Source organism: Salminus brasiliensis, chromosome 23, assembly GCF_030463535.1.
Source record: "Salminus brasiliensis chromosome 23, fSalBra1.hap2, whole genome shotgun sequence".
Classification (NCBI taxonomy): domain Eukaryota; kingdom Metazoa; phylum Chordata; class Actinopteri; order Characiformes; family Bryconidae; genus Salminus; species Salminus brasiliensis.
The window spans coordinates 12,981,033-13,004,581 of NC_132900.1; the positions used below are offsets into that span (position 1 = coordinate 12,981,033).

At 40.0% G+C, this 23,549-nt stretch overlaps 1 protein-coding gene across 1 annotated transcript; it reads left to right on the forward strand.

The window, feature by feature from the left end:
• The first annotated feature begins 3,735 nt into the window (after positions 1–3,735).
• fndc7a (fibronectin type III domain containing 7a) lies at positions 3,736–23,090 on the forward strand. The gene is made up of 13 exons (XM_072669143.1): positions 3,736–3,795; positions 4,286–4,304; positions 5,628–5,885; positions 7,002–7,259; positions 10,765–11,022; positions 12,842–13,096; positions 14,591–14,845; positions 15,064–15,321; positions 16,558–16,812; positions 18,397–18,651; positions 20,619–20,879; positions 22,907–22,936; positions 23,059–23,090. Exons 1-13 carry the CDS (start codon positions 3,736–3,738, stop codon positions 23,088–23,090), a joined length of 2,454 nt encoding a protein of 817 aa, XP_072525244.1.
• The last annotated feature ends 459 nt before the right edge of the window (positions 23,091–23,549 follow it).

Here is a 23,549-nt window from a genome sequence, read left to right on the forward strand (position 1 = left end):
GACAGGTAGCAGTGGTAGGAGGGTGTGCAGCTGGTCTGGTATGGATGGGGTGGGGGCGGGGACTGCTGGTTGTACTGGTAGGTGGCAGCTGGTCTGATGCAGGTAGAGGGGACCTCAGCGGGCAGTCTTCCAGCAGGTCGTGGCCATTTACTCTGAGAAGGTAAAAAGAGAGAGGCAGGTCTGACTATAACAGCCTTATTACAAGGAGAGAGCCAGAAGGTAACACAGACACGGGAGCGCCCTGAAATGCTAGCGTCCATCTGCTCTACCGTCCACAAACCTGAGTGATCACGTGCAAGCAGCGAGACGACAGCTCCAGCATCTCAGTGTGCTACAATTCCCTGTGTCCGCGAACCCCTGGACCTACAACCTTTATCTAAGGGGAAACATTAATTACCAAAAGCTAAACTAAACAGATGAGCCTAGATCTCAGCCTAGATTTAAAGATTGAGACTGTGTCTGAGTCCCGAACATTATCTGGAAGATTATTCCAGAGTTGGGGGGCTTTGTAAGAAAAGGCTCTTCCCCCTGCTGAGGTTTTCTAAATTTTGGGAACTACTAAGATGCATAGTTTGTACTCAGTTCAGGGTGTTATTTTTGGTCAGCTGATTTGAGTTCTTAAACTTGAATGTTTTGAGGCATTTGAGTTTGCTTAAATCATCAGTTTTTCAGTGTAGTAAAAAACTGCACTGTAAAGAGGTTATAAGATACAGAGACACATATATTAGTTTCCTTGGGTATCTTATTGCATGCAGTGAAACTCAAGAAATGTGTTTGTTCAAATGGAGTTGAAATGGTAGCTATAGGCTATGGTAACACAATACAGTATTCTGTGTAAGTGCTGGATGTCTTCTTTAGAATAAGTTAAATGGTGATCTAGACTCTAGAGAGACAGCAGTAGCAGGCCTGAGTATGCACTCATACAAATGAGCTCTATTTAACCCCGTAACCCAGAAAGCCTTATTACACACTAAGGTCTATTACTCAGTAACTACAGACACTTCTGTACAAACTGGTGGAGCTACTCCATGGTAATAGAAGTTTGTAATAAGCCTTTTGGCCCGCCGGCGGGCCCTAGGCTGTTTTAGGGGTTACGCATGAAAGCCTTTCTTTTGCCTCCTGAGATCAGATGCTACTTTGAAAAAAATCTTGTTAACCCAGCAATCATAATAATGTTTTTAATGATATTCAAAGAATTTAGGTTGAAGCACTTTAGCGTAGTAATGCTAGTATAGTTCTCAAAGTGTTCCAGGATCAAATCCTATTTTCCTGAACATCTCTCCACAGTCAAAAGGTTCAAGGTCTTCAAACAGATGAATCTGAAACAGTGGCAGGCAAATATTTAGACATCTCTAGTAAATCAACATTTGGCCTGAATGACGAAGCAACTGATTGTTTTTTTATTGCCATCTTTCACAGTTTCAAGATAATAAAAAGGAGGCAAAAAGCTTGGGAAACCTCTATGGTCACCTCCTCTGCAGAGTGCCCACCATGCAAGTGCTTTTGGCAGCCTGCTAGAGTCTTTTAGTTCGCAAGCGCAATTAATACTGTAGGATTCCTGGGTCATCCTGCATGCACTGCTCTTTTGAGATCTACACCAATTGGGGTATTTAAGGGGGCATTGTAAAATCTTCAGCCTGCACTTTTAGGGGTAGTCCATTGTGGATTATGAGGTGTGTTGAGGTGAGTATCCTGCTGTAGAAGCCATCCTTTTTTCAACTTCAACTGTTTTTACAGACTGTGTGATGTTTGCTTCCAGAAATTGATGGTATTCAACTGATTCCATTTATTTGGCTGCAACACAAGCCCAAAGCATGATCAATCCACTTCTTCCAATGCTTAACATTTGGAAAGGTGTTCTTTTATGAAATTTATTTTTTTTTCTACCATAATTAATTACATTAAGAACTGAGGAAACACTTTGCTAACTTCTTACAGCCTTCTCCTGCTGATTATTTTTATTGTCAGAGTAAACCATGGCTGCTGATTGTTAGAATGAGGCTTGAAGAGTCAGAGTATTTTTTTTACTTTATCTGGCCTTTTCTAACAATGATTATAACAAGCCATAGTCTTAAAAGCTTATTAAGGTCTGAGATCTTGGTAAAAGTTGTCTGAGATTGGATGCCCAAACCTTTGCATTGAGCTCCTTTCCTTGTTCCACTCTCACATTGAAATACTGCCCTAATCTTGGTTCAAATGTTGAAAAGAATGATTTGTCTGCAAATCGGCCTTTTAAAGATCAGTTCATGGTTTCACTCACTATTCATGTTCACTATATTAGTGCACTTTATTGCCTGTGCAGATCGCTACAACAGCTAAGGGAGAGAAGGCCACTCACGGAACAGTATACTAATCCTGCGCAGAGGGGGAGGGAAGAGGGGTACCTCTGGAAGTGGTGTGACTCCTGGGCAGTCCTGTGCTCCTCCCCATTGGTGCTGTGTGTGGTTCTGTCTGTTTGGCTATGCATGTGCAGCTGGAGATGTATATCTGCATGTCTATGACTGGTTTCATGTGCACATGTACATTTTCACAGCAAAGGCAAAACATCACAATTGTTTTTACATAGTTATATGCTAATCGAAGCAAAATACTATCATATAAGTCCCCATATAAGTTCCCTACTTTATCTTTTTTTTGTCCCTTTCTCTTTTTGTCTTGTGTACAAACTGCTACTAATTAAAGAAGTTAAAGGAGAAAATTATGCCAGATCAGTAAGCCGTGCTGTAACATGGACAGCAGTAAGCCACTGGGTTGTCTTACTAAAGTTAATCTATCTAAGTATGCTGTTTTTGTAGTTTATACCTTGCATGTGTGTGCTGTGCCTTTTCCCCAAGAGTTCTTGAGATTTTAAGATGCTTTCCTAGTGGATCAATGGACCAAATGTAAGCTGGAAAGATGTAAATCTGTGCTGGGTGATGTTCAGAAGTAGCTAGACTAAGCTAAATTGCTCTATATGGAAGAGATTGTTTACCAAGTACCATAAACGTAGAGTCCTATGCTGGATTATTATTATTTTTTAATAATCTGAAGTACATTAACCATTCATAATAGAGGATTGTAATGCCAGAGCTGCTTGCAGTTGACCTGGCTGCCTAAATAAGCTCTCATATGTCTTATAAGACGTATATATAACAAAATGTTTATAAGGCCACATATCTATATGGTACATCACTGATATCTGTAGCCATCTTGTCATTTACATGTATTTCATGATTAACTTGTTAAAATGCAAAATATAAAACAGATTTTAGTCCTATATGGGAACTGTGTAAGGTTTCAGCTCTGACATCTTATGCCTCTTGATTTAAGGTGATACCCTGTTTGTAGTGTTTCAGCTCTAATGTAGTAAAGTTACAGTTCTCAGTGTTTCCATGAGTCTTCAGTCCAAGGAGCGATTCTGAATACAAAAGGGATGGCTGAAATGAATGGCTGCATTCAAACTTCCACCATAGATCCCTCACAGAGCCCCTCCCTCTGTTTTTTAAAACGCAGAGCTAATGCTGAGCGTATCTCCACCTGTCTTCACGCGTAAATGAGTGCACGCGCCGCATCTTCTAGTGCTGATTGGTCCACTCTCTCACCGCCTGAGGGAGGGCGCACGCACAGAGCGCTCAGACAATAAAGTACCTGTTGGACAGGCAAAAAAAGGAAAAGAGGGAACCAAAGCCCTACAGTCAGCCCACAGAGATATCAGGACACAACCTCAAGGCAGCAGATCACAAAGAGACTGGAGGCATGGAACCTGAATATTTGCGGTTATTAAAAGTCATCTTACTGACCGTTACCATATCTAAGGTAGGAAACCAACTTTTTTATATATATTTTAAGAAAAGTTAAAGGAGAAAATGATGCCTGATCAGTAAGCAGTGCTGTAATGTGGACAGCAGTGAGCTACTCAAAGGGTAGAGTTTATGTAAAACTGAGCTTGGAACTAGGTTATCTTGCTAAAGTTAATACATCTAAGTATGCTGTTATGGTAGTTTATACCTTATGTGGGTGCTGTGCCTTTTCCCCAAAAACCTTTGAGTTCTGAGATTTTAAACAGCTTTTCTAGTTTAATGGACAAAATGCAGGCTGGAAACATGTAAATCCGCGCTGAGTGATGTTCAGAAGTAGCTAGGCTATTTCCCCAGGGTCTGATGGAGCATAATAAGTCCCCATATGACAGAGTAGTAAGAATAATAGCCCACCACCTATTCCACCTATTCCAAGTCCAAAAAAGTTATTTTTTTATATTTTTTGACATTCTTGTGTTTCATTGCTGTGTTCTTATGTTTATTTTCAGCTCTGTGCTGCACAAAATGGTAAGCAAATGTTTTATAATGACAATGCTTCACTGCAAAATTTCTTTTTTTTGTGATTTATTTGTAAGTCATCAGCTACAAAAATACAGATTGGAGTTTTATCTGAATATATCTTGCTGGATGTAAGTTGACTTGACCATAAAGAAAGGAATGACAACAAACATAATGTTTTTTTTATACATTTAATCAAAAGTTAATTACAGTTCATTACAGTATAGACTTTCCATGCAGGTTTTGAAAGTGTATTACTTCACAGTGTAGAATTTTGAAAGAATAAAATGTTATTGCATCTTTATCTTTATTATCTTTATGCAGATAAATTCTATGTAGGATTTTTACACTGTAGATTTTAGTGTAAAATGTTATAAGTATAAAAAATGACAATTTTTTAACATAAAACTGTTTTACAGTGTAGAACTGCCATGAAGGGCTGAATTTCAGGGCAAAATATGTATCTATTTATTTATTGCAGCACAGTATAAGTCAGTATCAGTATAAGTATTCATAGAATTTATTTTTTGTGTACAATTCAAGCATAGATGTTTTTGGGGTGCACTGGACACTTTTGTTTAGAATTTTATAGGAAATGTATGCAGTGTAGAATTGGTAAAGAATTTTTACCAACAGAGTTTGACAGAAATTTAGTGCAGATGTTTTTATGATGTAGAATTTTAGTGTAGACTTTTAGTGTAGAATTAAGGTGTAAAAGAATAGAAATGCAGAAAGTGCAGCATTTAAGTGCAAAATATTTTTTGTAGAATGTCATTTGTGTGGAATTTAAGAATTCCAGCATAGAATATTTTGAAGGCTCACAGTTCCATTCTCAAAAAAGTGCACACTTTTCTGAATTTCATAGTAGAAATGTTTGCATTAGAATTTCAGTGCAGAATCTTTAGCAACAGACACATTTGTTTCAGTTTTGTGCAGATTTTTTTATAATGTAGAATTTCAGTGTAGACTGTTCTAAAAGTGTAAAAAGATGCTAATAAAGAAATTACAGTGCCTGGGATTGTATAGAATATCAGTATAGAATATCCATGAAGTAAATACTGCAGTATTTAAGTACAAAATATTTTGCAGCTCATCATTTCAGTGTGGAATTTATTGTGGCAAATAGAATTTTTACAGCATAAAATTTATATTATAGTCTTTCTATTTATACAATAGACTATTTTAAAGTATACAGTTTAGCTAAATATCAATGTGCTGCAATGTGCCTACCAACATAAACCAGTATAAAAACTTTTAAAGCTTTATAATGTTGATTTTGATGAACGTGACTGGTGAATAACTTTACTGGACACTCTCTCTTGTTCTCTTTAGACCTGACTCTGTCTGTCTTCACGGTTACTTCCAAAAGTATGACCGTGCGCTGGAGTGGCCACTCTGGTGCTAGCTCCTACAAAATCACAGCCACACCGAAGAACTCGCGTGACCAACCGGTGTTTGCACAGTTTAGTGGCAGCACTGTCATGGGCTCGGTCAACTCCCTGTCCCCAAACACAGTGTACACCATGCGAGTTGAGGCCATGGACAATGCCGTCAATGTGCTGAGCAGTGCAGAGACAGAGGAGACTACTGGTGACTTTTACACATCACTTTTATTTGCTTTTATGTATCTCTTTATTCAGGGTTTTCATAGAAACATCCGTGGATACATTGCCTACAAACATGAAATAGGGTGGATTTAGATGTAATGAGTTATCAGCTAGCAAAGGACACCCCATTTATCCCATTTATTCTAACTAGTGTGTCTGTTCTAAATTGCATTTCATTGGATGCATTCCTAGCTGAATACTGAATAGAAGAACAGCCCTGCCATCAGTTCAATTGTCAAGGACTGTAACATGGCTTAACCCACTGTCCCTTATTACCTATTATGCTGTTAAATAATGACTAGCACTCTGTCCCATAATTCCTAACTCTTTATCCTTTTATTGCATAACATATTGCCCCATAATACTTGACACACTACAGAATATCAAATCACCTGATGACCCACAATATCTAATCCTTCCCTGGGGTAGACTAAGACAGAGTGCAAGATAGGTCAAAGTGGGTCAGTTCAGTGTACAGGATGTCATGACAGCTTCAAGATTATGAAAAGTACTGATTGTCACTGTCACACAAAAATACTGCATCCCCATCTTTATTGATTTTCACTTTTTAACTTAACGTAACTTTAATCTGGGACTTGTTTATTATATTGAATCCAAATTCCAAGATGAATGGACCATCTTTTTACACTAAAGGTTTTTGAGTGACAGCAACAATATCCTTATTTACCTTTTTAATAGATGATGCATACTTTGTCCTAATTAACCCCTTAAACCCAGTTGAATTATTTTGTTATTAATACTAAGCAAAAATTATTGTAGAGCCGTTTCGCTTAACATTTAGCATTTTTGGGGTGTCCCACAGGGTTCTATTTTAGAGCCTATGAAACTCATGTAAATGATGAAAGTTTATGAAGTGCGAGCTTACATATAGAGTTTAAAAGTTTAAATTAAGGTTAAATAAGGTTTTAGTGGATAAGAGGAATGTGCTTTGTGTTTTGTGGAGGTACATTAAGATCATTAAACGTCATTATAATCGCTTTCACAACAGTGTATATTTGCTCCTATTTCCAGGTGCATCATCTCACCACCTCACTAATGCCAAGTGATTTTTTTTTTGTTTGTTTGTTTGCTACATTAGCTCCTGATGTCCCGTCCATCGTCCAGGCATACTCAAAACACAGCGACAGCATAACTGTGGAATTCGGCGTTGTGTCCGGTGCTACCAGTTATGTTCTGCGAGCCGAGAATGATGAAGGGTTCTTTTACGAAACTGTTGTGCTGACTTCGCCAGGAACTGTGCTGAACCTGAGCCCCTACACCGTCTACACCCTCAGTGTCATGTCCGTTAACAGTGGAGGAAGAAGCCAGCCCTCCTTCCCAGTCCAGGCTAGGACAGGTAGGCCTAAATTCAGCTCCCAGCACACTGATTACTATGTGTGTCATTTATGAATATTCAAGGAATATTGGAGGTTACTGGTTTGTTACTGGTTTATCACTGGTTTGGTGTCCATTTTGGCGACCTGCAAGTCTTGGTCTTGCTATACTGACCATAAAAGTTTGACCTTAATTTAAAAAAAAAAAAAAAAAAAACGTCCTAAAATGAAACAATGTAATGCTTTTTTTTTTCTTTTTTTTTTCTAAATTTGAGTATTCAAAAGCTTCTTGTTTTAAAATCGCAAGGGATCACTGAATGGGATCACTGAATAATGCCCTCTTTTCTGAACTGAACTGAATGTTACAATTACACTCTGTGCTCTGAGCCTTCAACACTTGAGAAGTTATTGTCTGTGTCGACCCATGTAAGCCGATCTAGTATTATACTAGTATTAATATAAGTATTGATAATTATGTAAGTAGAGGTAATCATATATTGGCTAAATTAAGGTAGGTACAGAAGCTAATTTTACTCTCTTACTTTCACTCTATAGGTGTAGTACTAGAATTGTGTATAGACAGACTAATCTGAGGTTGTTGTGTATAGTATAAGGCCCTTCCCACAGATGTACAGTTTAGCTGAATGGTATTTGAATGTAAAAAACATATTTTTAAAAATATATATATTTGAACAGGACTAAATTTATTCTAGGGAAATTTCTTTTTAAAAAATGTTCAACATTTGCCAGATGAACTACACTTTTTTCCCAACATGAGGCAACATCTTCCCGGAAAAACACAGTGATGTGTTTCTGGGCAGGATAAAAAAATTTATCAGACCATAGCTGAGATCAGGGACAGCAGGGACATGCGAGTTCTACTCACATTGGGACAGCAATGAAATGACAGTAAGGCAAGTAAGAGAGTTTACTGTTTACTGACTGCTTTCATCATGTTGTCCAATGAGCACATTCCCAGCAGTGAATTCAGAGTGAAGCAAAACTTTATTTTCAGTTCCACGATTCAGAAAGTTTTCATTTCACAATGCAGAAAATGATTTAATAGGATACCAGATGATCTCAGTCTGGGATGTAGCAACAACCATAAACCCTTTTTTCCATGTGTAGACCATCATTTTTACTGTTTCACTGAGTTAAGTGAAAACCGGTAGGCAGTTTAGGCTGTAATTTTTTTAGTTAACGATTCATGAGAGAATTACCCCAGGACCCTATGGAAATTTCATCCTGTCTAAATAGGGCTACAGCATGCATTTCCACATTGAACAGTCACCAAATTTCCAAATGATGGCTGCTTAGATCGAGTCTCTCAAACAATTACTGGGTGGTTGAACTTCTGGGCGGTTGAACTTGTCTCAGGTCATAATAATAGTATAGGTATAGGTTATTACTTTATGTTCACATCTGCACAATACGATGAACATTTAGCTTTATATGCTCATACATGACATGCATCACGCACTCATCCGAGTTTCGGGTTCATTCAACTCACTAAAAATGTGCTGGTTATGTTTGCTAATAAAAATCACAAAAAATGATCAAATAGTTCCACAGAGACAAAGAGAGAGAGACAGAAAAAGAAAAAGAGAAAGCCATCAGATATTTTCAATTACACACAAAATCCTTAGATCATAATACAACACATGGAGCCCACCACTGAGATTTCCATATTGTCTGCATAACAATGATGTGGCATTTTAGACTTGTGGCCATAGAAAAGTATTATTCCTCCTCTCCATTGTGCCTTGGTGCCCGGGGTGCTATCGGCTACTGCTATTGGTGGTGACTATGCTGCCCATGGACACGACACACAATACAATATGAAAAGGTAAAACCCTGAGAACTAGGTTGTCTCCTCTCCCCAAGGAATACGCCTGGGTAAAGTGAGCAGGATGTGTTTTGTCCCATTTCATGCAAAACACCATATTCTTTAACCCTCTGTATCAACCCTTACTAACAGCACAGACTCACTGTCTCGACCATATGAAGATACAGTCATGTGAAATAATTAGGACACATTTGCCTTTTTTACCGTGTTTAAACTTCTCATCGTCATTGGAACAGTATTGAAAGATGGAGGTAATATACCTATAACTGTAAATAATAATAATAATAATAATAATAATAATAATAGTAAAGGAAAGTTAGGGCACCTCCACATTACCAAAAATTAAGATCAGGATCAGCTGCAGATAATAGGGTAGGGAGGATTTGGGAGGAGCCTGCCTCATTTAAACCTACAACATTTAGTTTGCTCTTAACTGTCTTAAAGTGACTAGTTTTACCATGACGAGATCCAAAGAGTTCTCTGAGCCCTTTAGTTGTAGATACACATGAGTCTGGGAACAGATTTTAAAAGATCTCAAATCAGTTAGAAATCAGCTGTTCCACTGTCTGCATAACAATAGGCCGCACACCCGTTTAATTGCAATATTTAGTAAGGGTATTATGTAGCTGTCAGACAAAAAACGTATCTTCATTTTTCACTTTTGGAAAAAGAAAATTGCCTCTGGCACCATTTAATAATGAATAGAGCAACAGAAAATGACTTATGAATAAAATATTCTTATGATGACTGTTTTTTTCCTTCTACTGTAAAGTTGCCATTTTGGAGACCCAAGGTTTTTGTAAGACATTGCTGATATATATAAGCACCACTATGTATCCATGCTACTTATGTGTTCAGGGTCAAACTCATATATAATATTATCTTATACTTTGAACTATAATGTTTGTCTGTTTTATTCATTCCACAACCACCTTTGATTTTCCTGTCGGATAACTGACTTGATTCTACGGACATTTTCCATTATCCAGATTTACCCTTTTATCCATGTAGCATACAGCCAGGGATTTTCTGTGTAGACGTGTTCTCATTACAGGAAATGTTCTGTGTGGCTTTGGCAAAGGCAGGGGTGCTGCCATGGATTTTGGGCCCCAACATTTCTGTCACAATATGCAATTAATAATTTTTGGGCCCCTGTCAGTCACCCCTGTCAGAATCCATAGAATCATCCTTAGAACACCCCCCTCCCCCCATATACGGCACCTCAGAGAAAAGGGACAGCAACTGTGTAGCAGTTTTTCGTTTACAGCACATTGAAGATGGTGAACAAGGCTACCAGCTTATCTATATTGATGTCATCAACACGCTCACTGTGAATTCTCTGAAAGACTTACAAGCTCACTCACACGCACATGGGCTCACTCTCACGTTACCCAGACTTTGACCACACCTGGACGAAAAGGGCAATGCTACCACAGCATACTGCACCCCTCCTCTTGATTTATTTTTTTAGTTTCATATTTGATCTTTAGAAAAAAAATAATACAAGACAAAGACAAACTAAGTAAACACAAACTACTTTTTAATTTTCTAATGTCCAACCAATAAAAGTGTAAAAACTGGGTAAAGGTACCATGGCAAAAATAGTACAGTATGAACCTGTCTCTAGTCTCAGTGAAGCATTGCTCACTCTCACTCTTGTCTTGCTCTCTCTTTCTCAACAGTGGTGGTGGCCCCAGCCCTTCTCTCCATGTCTCCAGCTAATGACAGCATCGTGGTCACATGGAATCCAGTGGACCATGCGGTTCTGTACTCGCTGACCATCATCATGGAGGGGTCCGACACCCGTCTTAAACTTAACACCACCCAGACCAATATGACCTTCACCCACCTCGAGCCAGGAGTCACCTACTGCATCAAGGCCACAGCGTTTGACCCTGATGGTATCCCTGGAGACGACATCACCATCTACCAGATCACACGTAAGAATCTGTAACAGTCACTTCCACTTCCACTCACTGACCATCTGTGAGGTCCACCCTTCCTATATACACTATATGTCCAGATGTTTGTGGACAACCCTTGTAATGAGTGCATTAATCTACTGCACAGATGTGCAAATGCACACACATACACATACAGCTTGTCTAGTTCTTGTAGAGAAGTATTGCCAATAGAATAGGACGCTGGAGCAGATAAACAGGCACCATGCCTAAATGCCTCTATGCATTGAGCTGTGGAGCAGTGGAACTGTCTCTGGAATGATGGTGCTCCATTTCATAATTTTGGGAAGAGCTGGGGATGAGGTGGGGTGGTGATCATTCAACATCCTGATCTCATTAATGCTATTGCTGCTAAATGGAATCACATCCTCACAGCAGTTCTTAAACATCTAGTAGAAAGTCTTCCCTGGACAGTAGACAGAGTTACTCCAACAGCATGCTTCCTGTCATGCTGTCTATTGGTGTGATTTTATAATGTTCTTTTATCCTGACTGAACAGTAATTAATTACACACGCGCTGACTCACACTTCTGTATGTATTCTCTATGTATATTTGACTGGGTGTGGGGTCAAACACATTTTTGTATTGTAGCTCTCACACAAAACTTGGTATCTCCATTTGTTTTGCTGTACAAAAAAAGCCCAAAAACCCATTCAAATTATGTATTCTATAATGTTACACTATATTGTGTTGCCAAAATACTTTAAAACAACATTTAAAAGGGAAAATACTATGTGTGAAGATACAGTATGAAGGGTAAAAAAGTCTGCATTTATTCTGTCATTGGATAACTCTCCAACTCTCTGGGGTGTCAGTTTGAACAGCCTTGGCCTGTATATTGTACAGCCATGATCTAACTCTAACATTACCATAAAATACCAAGAATATTTGCCTTTCATTTTATAAAATGAAACATGTACCTTTTGTACCAAAATTCAAGTTCTTATTAAAACAAATAAACTTTAAAGTGACATGTTGTTCCCCTTTTCCACAAGTTAACCTGGTGGCATTTTCACGTCCTTTAAAGGCACTCGGCACCACTTTTTAAAGCAGTGAGGAGATAATCTAGCTCTAAATCTGAAAAATTTAAGTCCTTATGTCTATTGGTCAGTTTTACACAAAACCTAGACAGACATACCCATATCCACCAGTTAGACAGGCGTGAGAGCCAGAAGAGTATCTCAGCCCTTATTTAACCATTCACAACTTCGATTGTAAGTCATATACGTGATGAGATGCACTCAAAAGGGCAGACTCTCCACATTAAGGAACATTTCTTTACTGTATTAATGCACTGTATTACTGCAAAGATACTAATAGAAATATTGAGAAACATTCAATGTGACACCCCAGTGAATTTGTAGACCCTAGATGGTTAACACAGTTCTCTGGAGTCTAAATACAATCTTTGTGACATGCTTTGTCAAAAACCACAAAGTCCTGCAGCAACAGCATCCTTTTTTCACTTTGTCTAAACAGCCTTTGTAAAATGTCTGGTTTGAGTGCCTGTTCCTTTAAATGATAATGAGCCACTGCTCATCCCATTGCGCTACTCATCTTGGCTAAACAAATTCTTAGACTTCTAAGTTTATAATTATTAGTCCCTGTTTTTACAAAGTTTGGGCACCCTGGTTTACCTCCTCTACAGAGACACACTCACATCCCTTACCGAGTCATGTTGGACATAGAGAAGATGTGTGAACCCTAAAGCATGCTGTGTTGTGGCCTTTAGGAACCCTCGTTCATAAGTTTGGTCTAAGTCACTCTCTTGCTCTCTCGCACACTGTGTTTCTTCAGGCCCCCCTGTGCCAGGGGATGTGCAGGTATCACTGACTCTGGGCCGGTCTTTGGGCCTGGCTGTGTACTGGCAGGCCGTGCGAGGTGCCGACCTCTACTACGCGCAGAGCTCCACAGGTCAGAACTGCACTTCCTCTGGAGAGACCTTCTGTGTCATCAGCCCGCTTAACTGCAGTGAAGACCACATGGTGATCGTCACCGCCCAGAACGAAGCCGGACCCAGCAGCCCGTCCCAGCCAGAGGCCCTGCTTACCTGCAAGTGCTGCATAATCATAAATAAACACACCAACAACTAAATTACACCTTTACACATTACGTCCTTAAACTACAAGGGTTTATATGTATGTGGGCCCACATATCATTTCCTCATTCTCAGAACTCCATAACTCACAGATCTGTTTTAGCAGACGTTAGCAGACAGGATGATTAGTCCTCAGATTAATTACTGAATACTGCTGCTGTCCAATGAAAAACATGTATCTTCGTTTTTAGTTTTAGTCTTCTCTGTACACTATGTAAATAATTATGGATAAATAGACCAATAGAAATGCTCTAAATGGAAGGAATTCCTTTTGTTTCACCACTTTTACCCTTTTTTACTTTGTCTAAACATCCTTTGTAAAATGACTGGTTTGAATGTCTGTGCCTTTAAACGATACTGGACCACTGCTCTTCCCACCTGCATTTCTACTCATTGCGTTACTCATCTAAGTTTGTTATAATTAGTCCCTATTTGCACTTGCTTGCCAACTTTTACTTCACCTTGAGTTCATATCTCCTGCTTTTTCACTTTCCCATAAACATTCACTCTTTAGTAAAGGTTTGGGCACCCTGGTTACATTACATGTGTAGTTCACATCCTCTGTAGAGACACACTCCTGCACATCCCTGCACATGTGTATAAACTCTTAGTTTACATTGACTTCCATTCAAAGTTAAGAACATTTTCCCTTCACCTGTAAAGTTACCATTTTGAAGATACATGTTTTTGAATAGTAACTATAGGACCTGCAGTGTTAGGGGTTAAACACGGAGGATGGATGGATGAATCTATGCATTTGCACTCCTGTATATTAAGCACACACATAGTGTCTGATTGTATGCGACTGTTTCTATTGCAGTAGTGTAAGTGAGCTTGTGTTTTTTTACAGTAATAAATTACTGTATTTTAATTTATGGAACCAAAACTAACATAGTGTTGGTGTCACTTACCAGAAGCAAAATCATTTTACACTAAGGGTCCCTGTCATGAAAATCTGAATTCCCCTCCGCTTCATTGACAGATATGTGTAAACACTGTTGGAGTTTCAAAACCTTCCACTCCCTGCCCAGTCCATCTACGGAAACTACGCTGCAGAAACAGCGCGTTTTGAACTCATTGACCCTCTAGTGTCACAAGAGCCAACTACAGCCTACCACGGTTTAGCCTCGCCGATTCCTATTGTAGGTCTTAGGAGTGTTTTAGTTTTGAGTGCTTTCTGAATAAAGCCACATACAGGACAGCCAATTAGAACAGAGCTCTTCTATCGCACATCTGTCTTAAAGGTAAAATACTTCATACTAAAAGATGGAGAGAGGTGAGAAAGCGGTTGAGTAAAAATGAACGTTGAGTGTCAGTGGAGCAATTATCTTGAGACTTCATTCAGTAATGGCTATGAAATAAACGATCCAACGAGAGTGAGGAATTGAAAGGTGGGTTGGGGTTGAAGGGAATAACCTCTCTTCTTATTTATGCGTGTCCTCTGCCAGATCCGTGTCCTCCAGACTCCGTGCATGTGGGTGAGGTGGGTGTAGGGAACTGCTCTGTGATGTGGGATGCTGTGCCATGGGTGGATTACTACGTTGCCTATGTGAAGAGAGACGATGGCGCCGAAGAGCAGTGTAACACCACCAGCACCACCTGCTACTACAACTGCCACTGCAGCTACACCTACCTCACCACTGTATTCGCTTACAATGGGGCTGGCTCCAGCCCTCCAGGACCCATACTCAACTACACTACAGGTGTGTTTTACAGATTCAGTGGCAGCAAAAGCTTTATAATCTGCTGAATTATTATATTTAATGATTATTGTTAATTTATCTGATTATTGTTGCTTAATATGACAAGGGATTTTAATTCAGTGTGAGTTTAATGACCTCCGTGTTAACTCAGTAAATTCAATTCAATTCTATTTGATTCTATTCTATTTTCTTTCCTGCTCTCCTTCTTTCCTTTCCAGTTCCCTGTTGTCCCAAGAATGTGTCCGTCTCTCTTGTGTCTACGGAAACCCTGGAGATCAGCTGGTCCGCAGTGCGTGGGGCTGAGCTGTATGAAACCGTGGCAGCAGAGGGGTCAGACACAATTCACTGCAGTGACACAGTGCCCATATGTGCCCTGTCTGACCTCACCTGCAACAGCTTGTACAGTGTGGTTATCCGTCCCTGCAGCGATATAAGCGGCTGTAACAACACCTGCTCAGCACACACACAGGAGACAGGTACCCTCTACGCATGTTCTCACACACACATTATGGTTGCACTGTGCAACTACCAAGCGACTCTATAGCAACCCCCTAGGATACCACAGCAACCACCTAGCAACTACTAAGCAACTCCAAAGCAACCATCTAGGATACCAAAGCAGCCATTTAGCAACACTAAAGCAACCAACTAGCAACACAATAGTAACCACCCAGCATACTAAAGCAACTGCTTGGCAACCATCTAGCAATACTCTAGCAAACCACAAGCAACACCACAGCAACCACCTGGGATATCATAGCAGCTATATAGCAACACCAAACAACAACCTAGCAACACCATAGCAACACCATAGCAAGCACACAGCAACTACCTACCTAACCCATAACAACTACCGAGCCATTTTACCTTAACCACCAAAAAATAGTTTTCCTTAGTGACCATGTAGCAATAGCCTAGCAACTTCCTGTGGGAAGTGGGAACCATCTTTTAGGTGGTGGATCACTCCCAGCCTAGCATTGACACGTGTGTCAAATCCACTGTGCCACTGATACACACCCTACGATGCCACATCTGGCATGCCTACCAACCCACAAACTTTGTGATTAGACAACCCTGTTTTTTGTGGGCTGACAGAAATTCAAAATTGTCATGTTGCCAAAAAATTAGACTGCAGACAGCCGAAAATGAAAACCAACTGCCTATAAAGAGTATAGTGATCCCGGTTCAAAGAGCGGGAAACCTAAGGACAAGAAGCCAGGTACAGAAGCTGGGAGAGAGAGAGAGCTGTGAACTCAAGGTGAAGTAAATGTTGGCTAGCTAATGAAAACAGGGACAAAGAAGAATACACTTGGTAATTAAGTCTAAGACCTAATCTTGCAGACTAAAAGAGAGAACCAATGAAAAACTGTGGGAGGTGGGGTGGACAGTGGCTGTTATTACAGGAGAAGTACTCAAACAGGCTGTTCTGAACTGGGCTGTTTGGACAGGGTAATTAGGGCGGAATTGGTGCTGGACCCTTGAGGTATTTTGACCAAAGCATGTCACAGACATTTCATTTACACCTCAGAGAACTGTGTTAACCTCTGGAAAAGTGGTATAATATGTCGCCTTTAAGGGTTTGAATATGCTATACAATACATTATACACACATATTTTGGGGTACTGTGGTCTGTTACTCTACAACATATAGTCTTAATGCTTCTATCTGTCTTGGTGGTCTTATCTCTGACACTGCATTCTGTCTGTTTCAGCCCCGTGCGCTCCTGAGATCCTGAACCTCACTCAGGTGAACTCCTCAGTCATCCATGTGCAGTGGAGAGCTCCCAATAGGCAAGCCAACTACACCGTCAATGCTGTGGGCAGTGCCAGCAGCCTCACTTGCTGGTCCAACGGCACTACCTGTGACCTAACCGACCTGCCTTGTGGAACCACTTATGAGGTCAGCGCCTACGCCACCACCTCAGTGGGCCAGAGCCTGCCCAGTTATAGCGTCGCCCTGGAGACAGGTAGAGTACAGTAGCCCGCTGAACCAGCTATATGCAAGTTAAAAAAACACAGGCTAGAAAACGTAGAGTTTACTAAGTACAGAAACATGGGTTGGCCATACAAACTAGTTTTTACTTAGAGCTTAGCAATGACTAAATATCGGATGCCTCTCATGAGTTGCCTGGCAACTGTTAACCAAGTGTGTACCACACGTACCAGTTACCTGCAAACCCTCTGCTTCAGCACCAGGGAACGTCAAAAAATTTCCATAATAAATATTTTTCTTATACTATTACTCGCAGAAGTGTCAATTAATGTATGTGCATCAGATACTGGACTTCTGGACACATCTTCAGAGACGATTCTGAAAGCATCAGCAGAAGTACTGAGAGATGATAATAATAACTGTAATAACACTTTTCCAGATAAGTGGATGCAGGAACTGAGCATTCACATCTAAATTGGATAATACCATTATACATATATCAGTGATGTCACAAGGTTGACATTCACATGTGTGTGTGTGTGTATAATAGTAAGTGGTTTTACCATTTAAAATCAGTAAATTCATCCACATACTCCAGGATTACTCTGAGAGTTCATCTGTCCACTCTATGCAACCCTGCAGCATTACAAACATCAACAGCTGAGACCAAATATACAATGGCTAAATAACCCAAGCTTGCACTGCTTTCCAGGACAGCACACATATTTCCAAGAATTGTTTCAAAATTCTCTCATTTCTAGGTGTTAACATGACTGGAAAACTAGTCTTTGAATTTCAGGATTTTTCAGGGTTTTTCAGGACGTCCCGTTTTTTGCCACATCTAGCAAATGCCAACGACCCTAGATAATGTTTTGTATAAAATATGTATACAATTAAAAGTGTAGTTAATTTTTTTTATATCAAGTTTATTTATAACATATGTTAAAAACAACTGAAGCTAATCAAAGCACTGTTCAGTTACATTGCCACATGGAATTGATCATATTGGGCTACAATTGATCACATGTCCCAAATCCGTTTTTCTCACCATATCTGTGTTTTTTGTGGCTGTTCACACTACCTTTTTAACATGAACTATATCCAACATTCGTCTGAACAGTTCACAATCCTGACCTGACGTGTAACGTGCAAAGAGAATCATCACGTGACCCATTTTTACATTATCTTTTTTTCCGTTTTCTCCTCAGCGTGCATATCTAAAGAACATGGACTGACGTACAAGTAGCATAAATGCCGATCTGGCTGTTCAGACTGAGTTGCGTTGACATGCATCCGATATGAAAGTGGTCCAAATCAGATCTAAAAATGGCAGATTCAATGTGCAGTTTGCTATTAACACATCTGTGTCACATATGATGAAAAAGATTGGATTTGGGCCACTTTTACCTGCTGTGTGAACATAGCCTTTGTGTGCTGTTGAGTACCAAATTGTTAACCAATGATAAGTGATCGTTGTCAGTGTTAAACACTGAGTAAACCAGGGGGGCATATGGCAGTGGTGCATGTGTTATGGAGCTTATAACAATGGAAGGACAGTACTCCTGGGAAAGTTTTGTGTAGTGAAGTGTAGTAAAGTGCAATAACCCTGCTGTCTTAGGTCCCTGCTGTCCCAGCAACCTCAGTGTGGAACAGGTGACGCAGGCCATGACCAGTGTGGTGTGGTCACATGCCACCGGAGCCCAGTCTTACATCACCTCACTGACATCACCGCGAGGTCATGCAAAGTGCCACACCATGGACACACACTGCCTGATGGGATGCATCACATGTGGCACCAACTACAGCGTCTCAGTGGAGGCCGTAAGCATGACGGGGCATGTATCCCAGTGCACCTACCATGGCTTCTCTTCCAGTAAGTTACACTCTGCTACCTGCCATGCATCTCACTCAGGCTCTCACACTCATAGCAACAGGCCTAATAAATGTGTAGGGCTGGTATTGTTGAAAAATCCAGCCATGATATTGCAACATAGGTGTGCTTTAAAGGAAACCCTGGTTCAGAAGACATGTTTGACATGTATTTAGTATGGTGTACATGCTTAATATTAATAATATTGCTAAATGAGAGCACTTTATTTATTTTTTACCGGTTTTGTTGCCACTCTCTTGGGCATTGCATGAGGACCAGCATATATATCAAATCCATTCTTTCCAGCTTTACCTAGAGCATTGTATCACACAAGGCAAGAACTTGCCTGATAGTCGTATGCATAGGACTGCATTCAGTGCACCCATATGACTACAGTGTCAGTCTGATAGTAGTGGGATTGTGCTTATTGCTTGTCATGTTTTTTTTGTTGTATGATTACAACCAAATATTTTCATTTGGTTTATACATCAAATTTAACAGTACTGGCAATCTACACTATGGCATTAAGGTATACCAAAGTCTTAATAAGTCTTAACATTCGGGGTTCCCTTTAAGGCCCAGTTTAGCACTATGTTAACTGCCCAAAAGGGGCCCAAATGATATGAAATTTTTGTTTCAGCAGATTCAATGTTATATTTATACTTAATGAAATTGTAATTTCATACCCTAGTAGGTTTAGTGTTTTACCCACAGAATGTGTCCAAATATTTGTGGACACCCCTTTTAATGAATGCATTCAGCTACTTTAAGTTGCACCCATTGAGTTGCACCTCACAGCTTGGATAGTCACTGTAGAAAAGTACTAACAGAATAGGACTCTCTGTAGCAGATAAACAAGAGCCTGTTGGTACCACGCATAATGCTAGGTGTGGGCTAGAGGGGTAAAAAGCCCCCCAGAATTGAGCTTTGTTCTCTGCAATGATGGATGGTACTTCATGCAATACTTTTGAGATGAGTTGGGGAGTTGGTGATGAGGTGGGGTGGTGATCATCCAACATCCTGACCTCATGAATGCTTTTGTCGCTGAATGCAGTCAAAACAGCAATGCTCCATTTTTTTTGCTTCTCGTGCTACATAAATAGCAGTGAATAACAGGTGCATTTTGATACTGATTAGTGATACTATGAGTCATGCCTTTCAACTATAAGCTGTCCTGCCCTCCAAACAATAGATTTGTTTTTAATATGACCTGCACCTGGTCGGGATGGCACATGTGCAAATAATACTCTCATTTTCAGAGGAAAAAAAAGTGTAATAGAATGCACTTCGCGTTAAAGATCAGCAAGGAAAGCCCCTGGGACCCTAAATCTGATTTCTTTCTAACTAAAGTTAATCTGGCTCCTCAGGGCCCCCTGAGTAAATGTACAAATTATGTCTTATAAAAATCTTTCCAAAGTGTAATAAATGTCACTAGTATCTAGTAAATTTCACTAGTATTGCTCTCGTCTGGGGGTGGAATGATCGCTCCTAACAGTGGGTCAGGTTAAGGTACCATACCAATTACAAGGCTAACATGGCTCCGTCCTTTCTTCAAGTCTAAACTTGACGAGCTAAAGCTTAGGCTATGATTTGGGGGAGAGGGTGCCACGCATAGCCCGCCGTCCCTTGCGTCTGGTGCCTGTCGCCTCTCTGTTTCACTTCAGAATTGTGTGACTGGGTCCCGGGGATGGGCAGGAGGTCTTGGTGCAGCACCGTCATGGGTGATATCCACTCGTACCACACCCTACCAAAGTAAAAAGATAAAAAAAATGCAACTCCTTTGTCTCAAGGCTGTGTACGTTGCCATGGTAACACAAATAAAATTGGTAAAAAACATCTAAGTTTAGTATTAAGAATCAACAAAAAAATATATCAGAATATTTTCCCAGGGGTTTTAAGACACTATGGAAGATCCTGGGGGCGTTAACATTGTCTCCATGGTCTCTCTCTCTCTCTGTCTTCCACCTCAGGTGCATGTTGTCCTTCCGGCGTGAGGCTGTACGCAATGGCCAACAACACCTTACGTGTCTACTGGCGGGGGTCAGACCTTCTCTACGGCTACTCTGCCAACCTTTATGGCACCAGCTCTAACTATACATGCACCCCAGTGCAGGGAAACAACTGGTGCGACATCCCTCACACAGTGTGTGGGGAGGTGTACACTGTGGTGGTGGCCCCCATAAAAAGCGAAGGATCCAAGGTCTCATTCTGCCCTAGGAGGGTGTATTCAGGTAAGATTTTGTTTTACTGCTGAAATATTTCAGCCATAGTCAGCCATAACATTAGACAGTGAACAGTGGCCTCTACCAAGGGCTGGGTGCTATGCAGCCTTTTAGGCAGATCTTGGTTTTGGTGTAAGTTTGGTTTTCGGTAAGCAACCACCTCACAACTTACAGGATCCGCTGCTAACGTCTTAGTGCCAGATCCCACAGGGTTCTCGGAAGCTCCATGCCTCCAGCTGGCAGAGCTTTTGTGGTGGCACAACCTACTCAATATTATGCAGGTGGTATCAATGTTATGGCTGATTGGTGTATCAGGAATACTGGCTGAACTGGTATATCTGAAAAATACTGAATACCATCATGGTTAGAATAACAACAAAATTATATTAATTATTTAATTCATTATTAATATTAAAGTATTAATATATATTAAACATATACTAAACTAACCTTTAGCATTAGAGTATCATTACAACAGACAAAACTTCAAAGGATTCTGAGATTCTCAGCAGAGTCACTCAGCTATTTATTAGGAACAACTACTCATTCAAGCAAATTATCTAATCAGCCAATCATGTGTCAGCAGTACAGTGCATAAAATAATGCAGGTATGGGTCAGCAGCTTTAGCTAATGTTCATATCAACCATCAGAATTGGGATAAAAACTTAATTTTAAGAGCAGCTTGATTGTTGGTGTAAGATGGCTGGTTTGAGTGTTTCTTAAACCACTGTTGATCTTTTGGGATTTTAACAGAATTTGCTCAGAATTGTGTCAACTGTCAGAAAGGCTAACACCACTGTACAATTGTGGTGAGCAGAAAAGCATCTCTACAACATGTTAAACCTGAAAGTGTATAGGCTACAACAGCAGAAGGCCATGTTGGGTTTCACTTCTGTCAGCCAAGGACAGAAAGCTGAGGTTTACCAAAACTGAACAGCTGAAGATTGCAAAAATATAGCCTAGTCTGATGAGTCTTAATTTCTGCTGAGGTTCATGGCCACAATCTTCTATCGGTTACTACCAGGGTGATGATTCACCATGCCACAAGGCGGAAGTCATATCAAGCTGGTTTCATGAACATGACCTTGAGTTCGATGTTCTTTAGTGGCCTAATCAGTCACCGGATCTGAATCTAGTAGAGTGATGTGCCCTACTCAGTATTAGTTTTGCGTTCCTAATAAAATGCTGAGTGATTGTATAAAATTATGATCTTATTATGTTATCTGAATTTCAGAATATCTGTAAAAAATCTCAAAAGATTACATTTACAAGAACAGGGTCACAGGCAATCCCTGAGGGTTTGGCAACCTCTACCTCTTATCATCTACTTCTTCTAGGTCACAGCTCTATTACATAACAGTTGCATAACATACTGAATGTAATGGAATGCCGTTTCCCCCTACATACTGTATCTGGACTGGATCATTCAGAAGCTCAAGTGTCTGAAACATCATACAGCAGCAGGGTCCTAAGCCCTTAGTTAAAGCAACACTGTGTAGCATTGTTTCCTTAATATAATAGCTTCAACATTTTTGGGATGCCCCACTGACCTGTAATAAGCTATGTGCTACTCTGGGCATCGCTGCTTACTGCAGAATATAACTTTAGAGAAGTGAGCAGAATAATCTTCTCGAGAACTGTGTAACACTGTGTAACCTGAGTCATATTTGTGTAAAATGCGATAATGTTACTGTACCACGCCAGCCCACATGCTTCTTTCACTGGCGGAACTGTATCTCTCAGCTCATCCAGAAAAACATGTTCTTTTGTGGCGGTTCAAAGCATGAATTACACTTCTCGGCCGTAGGGGGAGCCCAGGAGCAAGACATGCCAATTTACCATATTGTTGTTTTAAGCAGAAAGTAAGCAAAGAGAAAATACAATCAGGAAAAGTAAGTGGACAGAAATGTGCTTAGCTCAGATATTACTCAATTACACTTATTCATGATGTAAGGTTTCCATTTCACTAAGCCACTAAGCATGATGTAAAATCTGATTTGACCTGGGTTTTTTTTTTTTTTTTGTTTTTTTACAGTCTCCTGCTCTGGCAACAATGTTGGAACGGGTATGTACTCTTCCATGACATTTCCTGATTAAAATATTTTAAACGAATTTAGAACGACTACTGAAAATTGTATTTAATTTAATTATTTAAAATAACTGTTATTTTATTTTGTCCTCCCACAGTATTCTATCGAGGAAAGAGGAGCGTGGATTAGCAGCTGCCACTGTAAGGCTCTGTCTATGGAATTAGAGTTCATACACTGTGAAAAATGGCAAATTTAAAATGTGCTCTTAAATGATCACACAATTATAACAGTAACACCCCATTCTGCTTCATGACAAACAACCACTTAAAGTAATTACACTGAGGTATTTTGTTTGAGGAATAGGCACAAAATTATTTAAAGGCACATAATGTTATAGAACAAAATTAATTTATTATTGTTTTATCCATTATGCACTGTATTATCCAATAAACCCAGAGTAAACTGAGGAGCTGGCATTTAAATTTTCCCTTAACAAGGTGGAACTGGGATGATCAGTTTGACTAAAAGATTCTGAACCAATGGGCTGAACTGCTCCTCAATTCATACATATCTTACACCATGCGCATTGTAATGCTCATTGCTGTCTTACACTCCGCCAACAGTCTATTTGCATGCCTTCCACCTGCA

What these genes read in the sequence shown, in the direction of transcription:
- fndc7a (XM_072669143.1), top strand. Translation starts at nt 3,736, where the DNA reads ATGGAACCTGAATATTTGCGGTTATTAAAAGTCATCTTACTGACCGTT. An exon ending in CTACCATGGCTTCTCTTCCA is followed by an intron (nt 18,652 to 20,618) that starts GTAAGTTACACT and finishes CTTCCACCTCAG; the next exon opens with GTGCATGTTGTCCTTCCGGC. An exon ending in CCCTAGGAGGGTGTATTCAG is followed by an intron (nt 20,880 to 22,906) that starts GTAAGATTTTGT and finishes GTTTTTTTACAG; the next exon opens with TCTCCTGCTCTGGCAACAAT.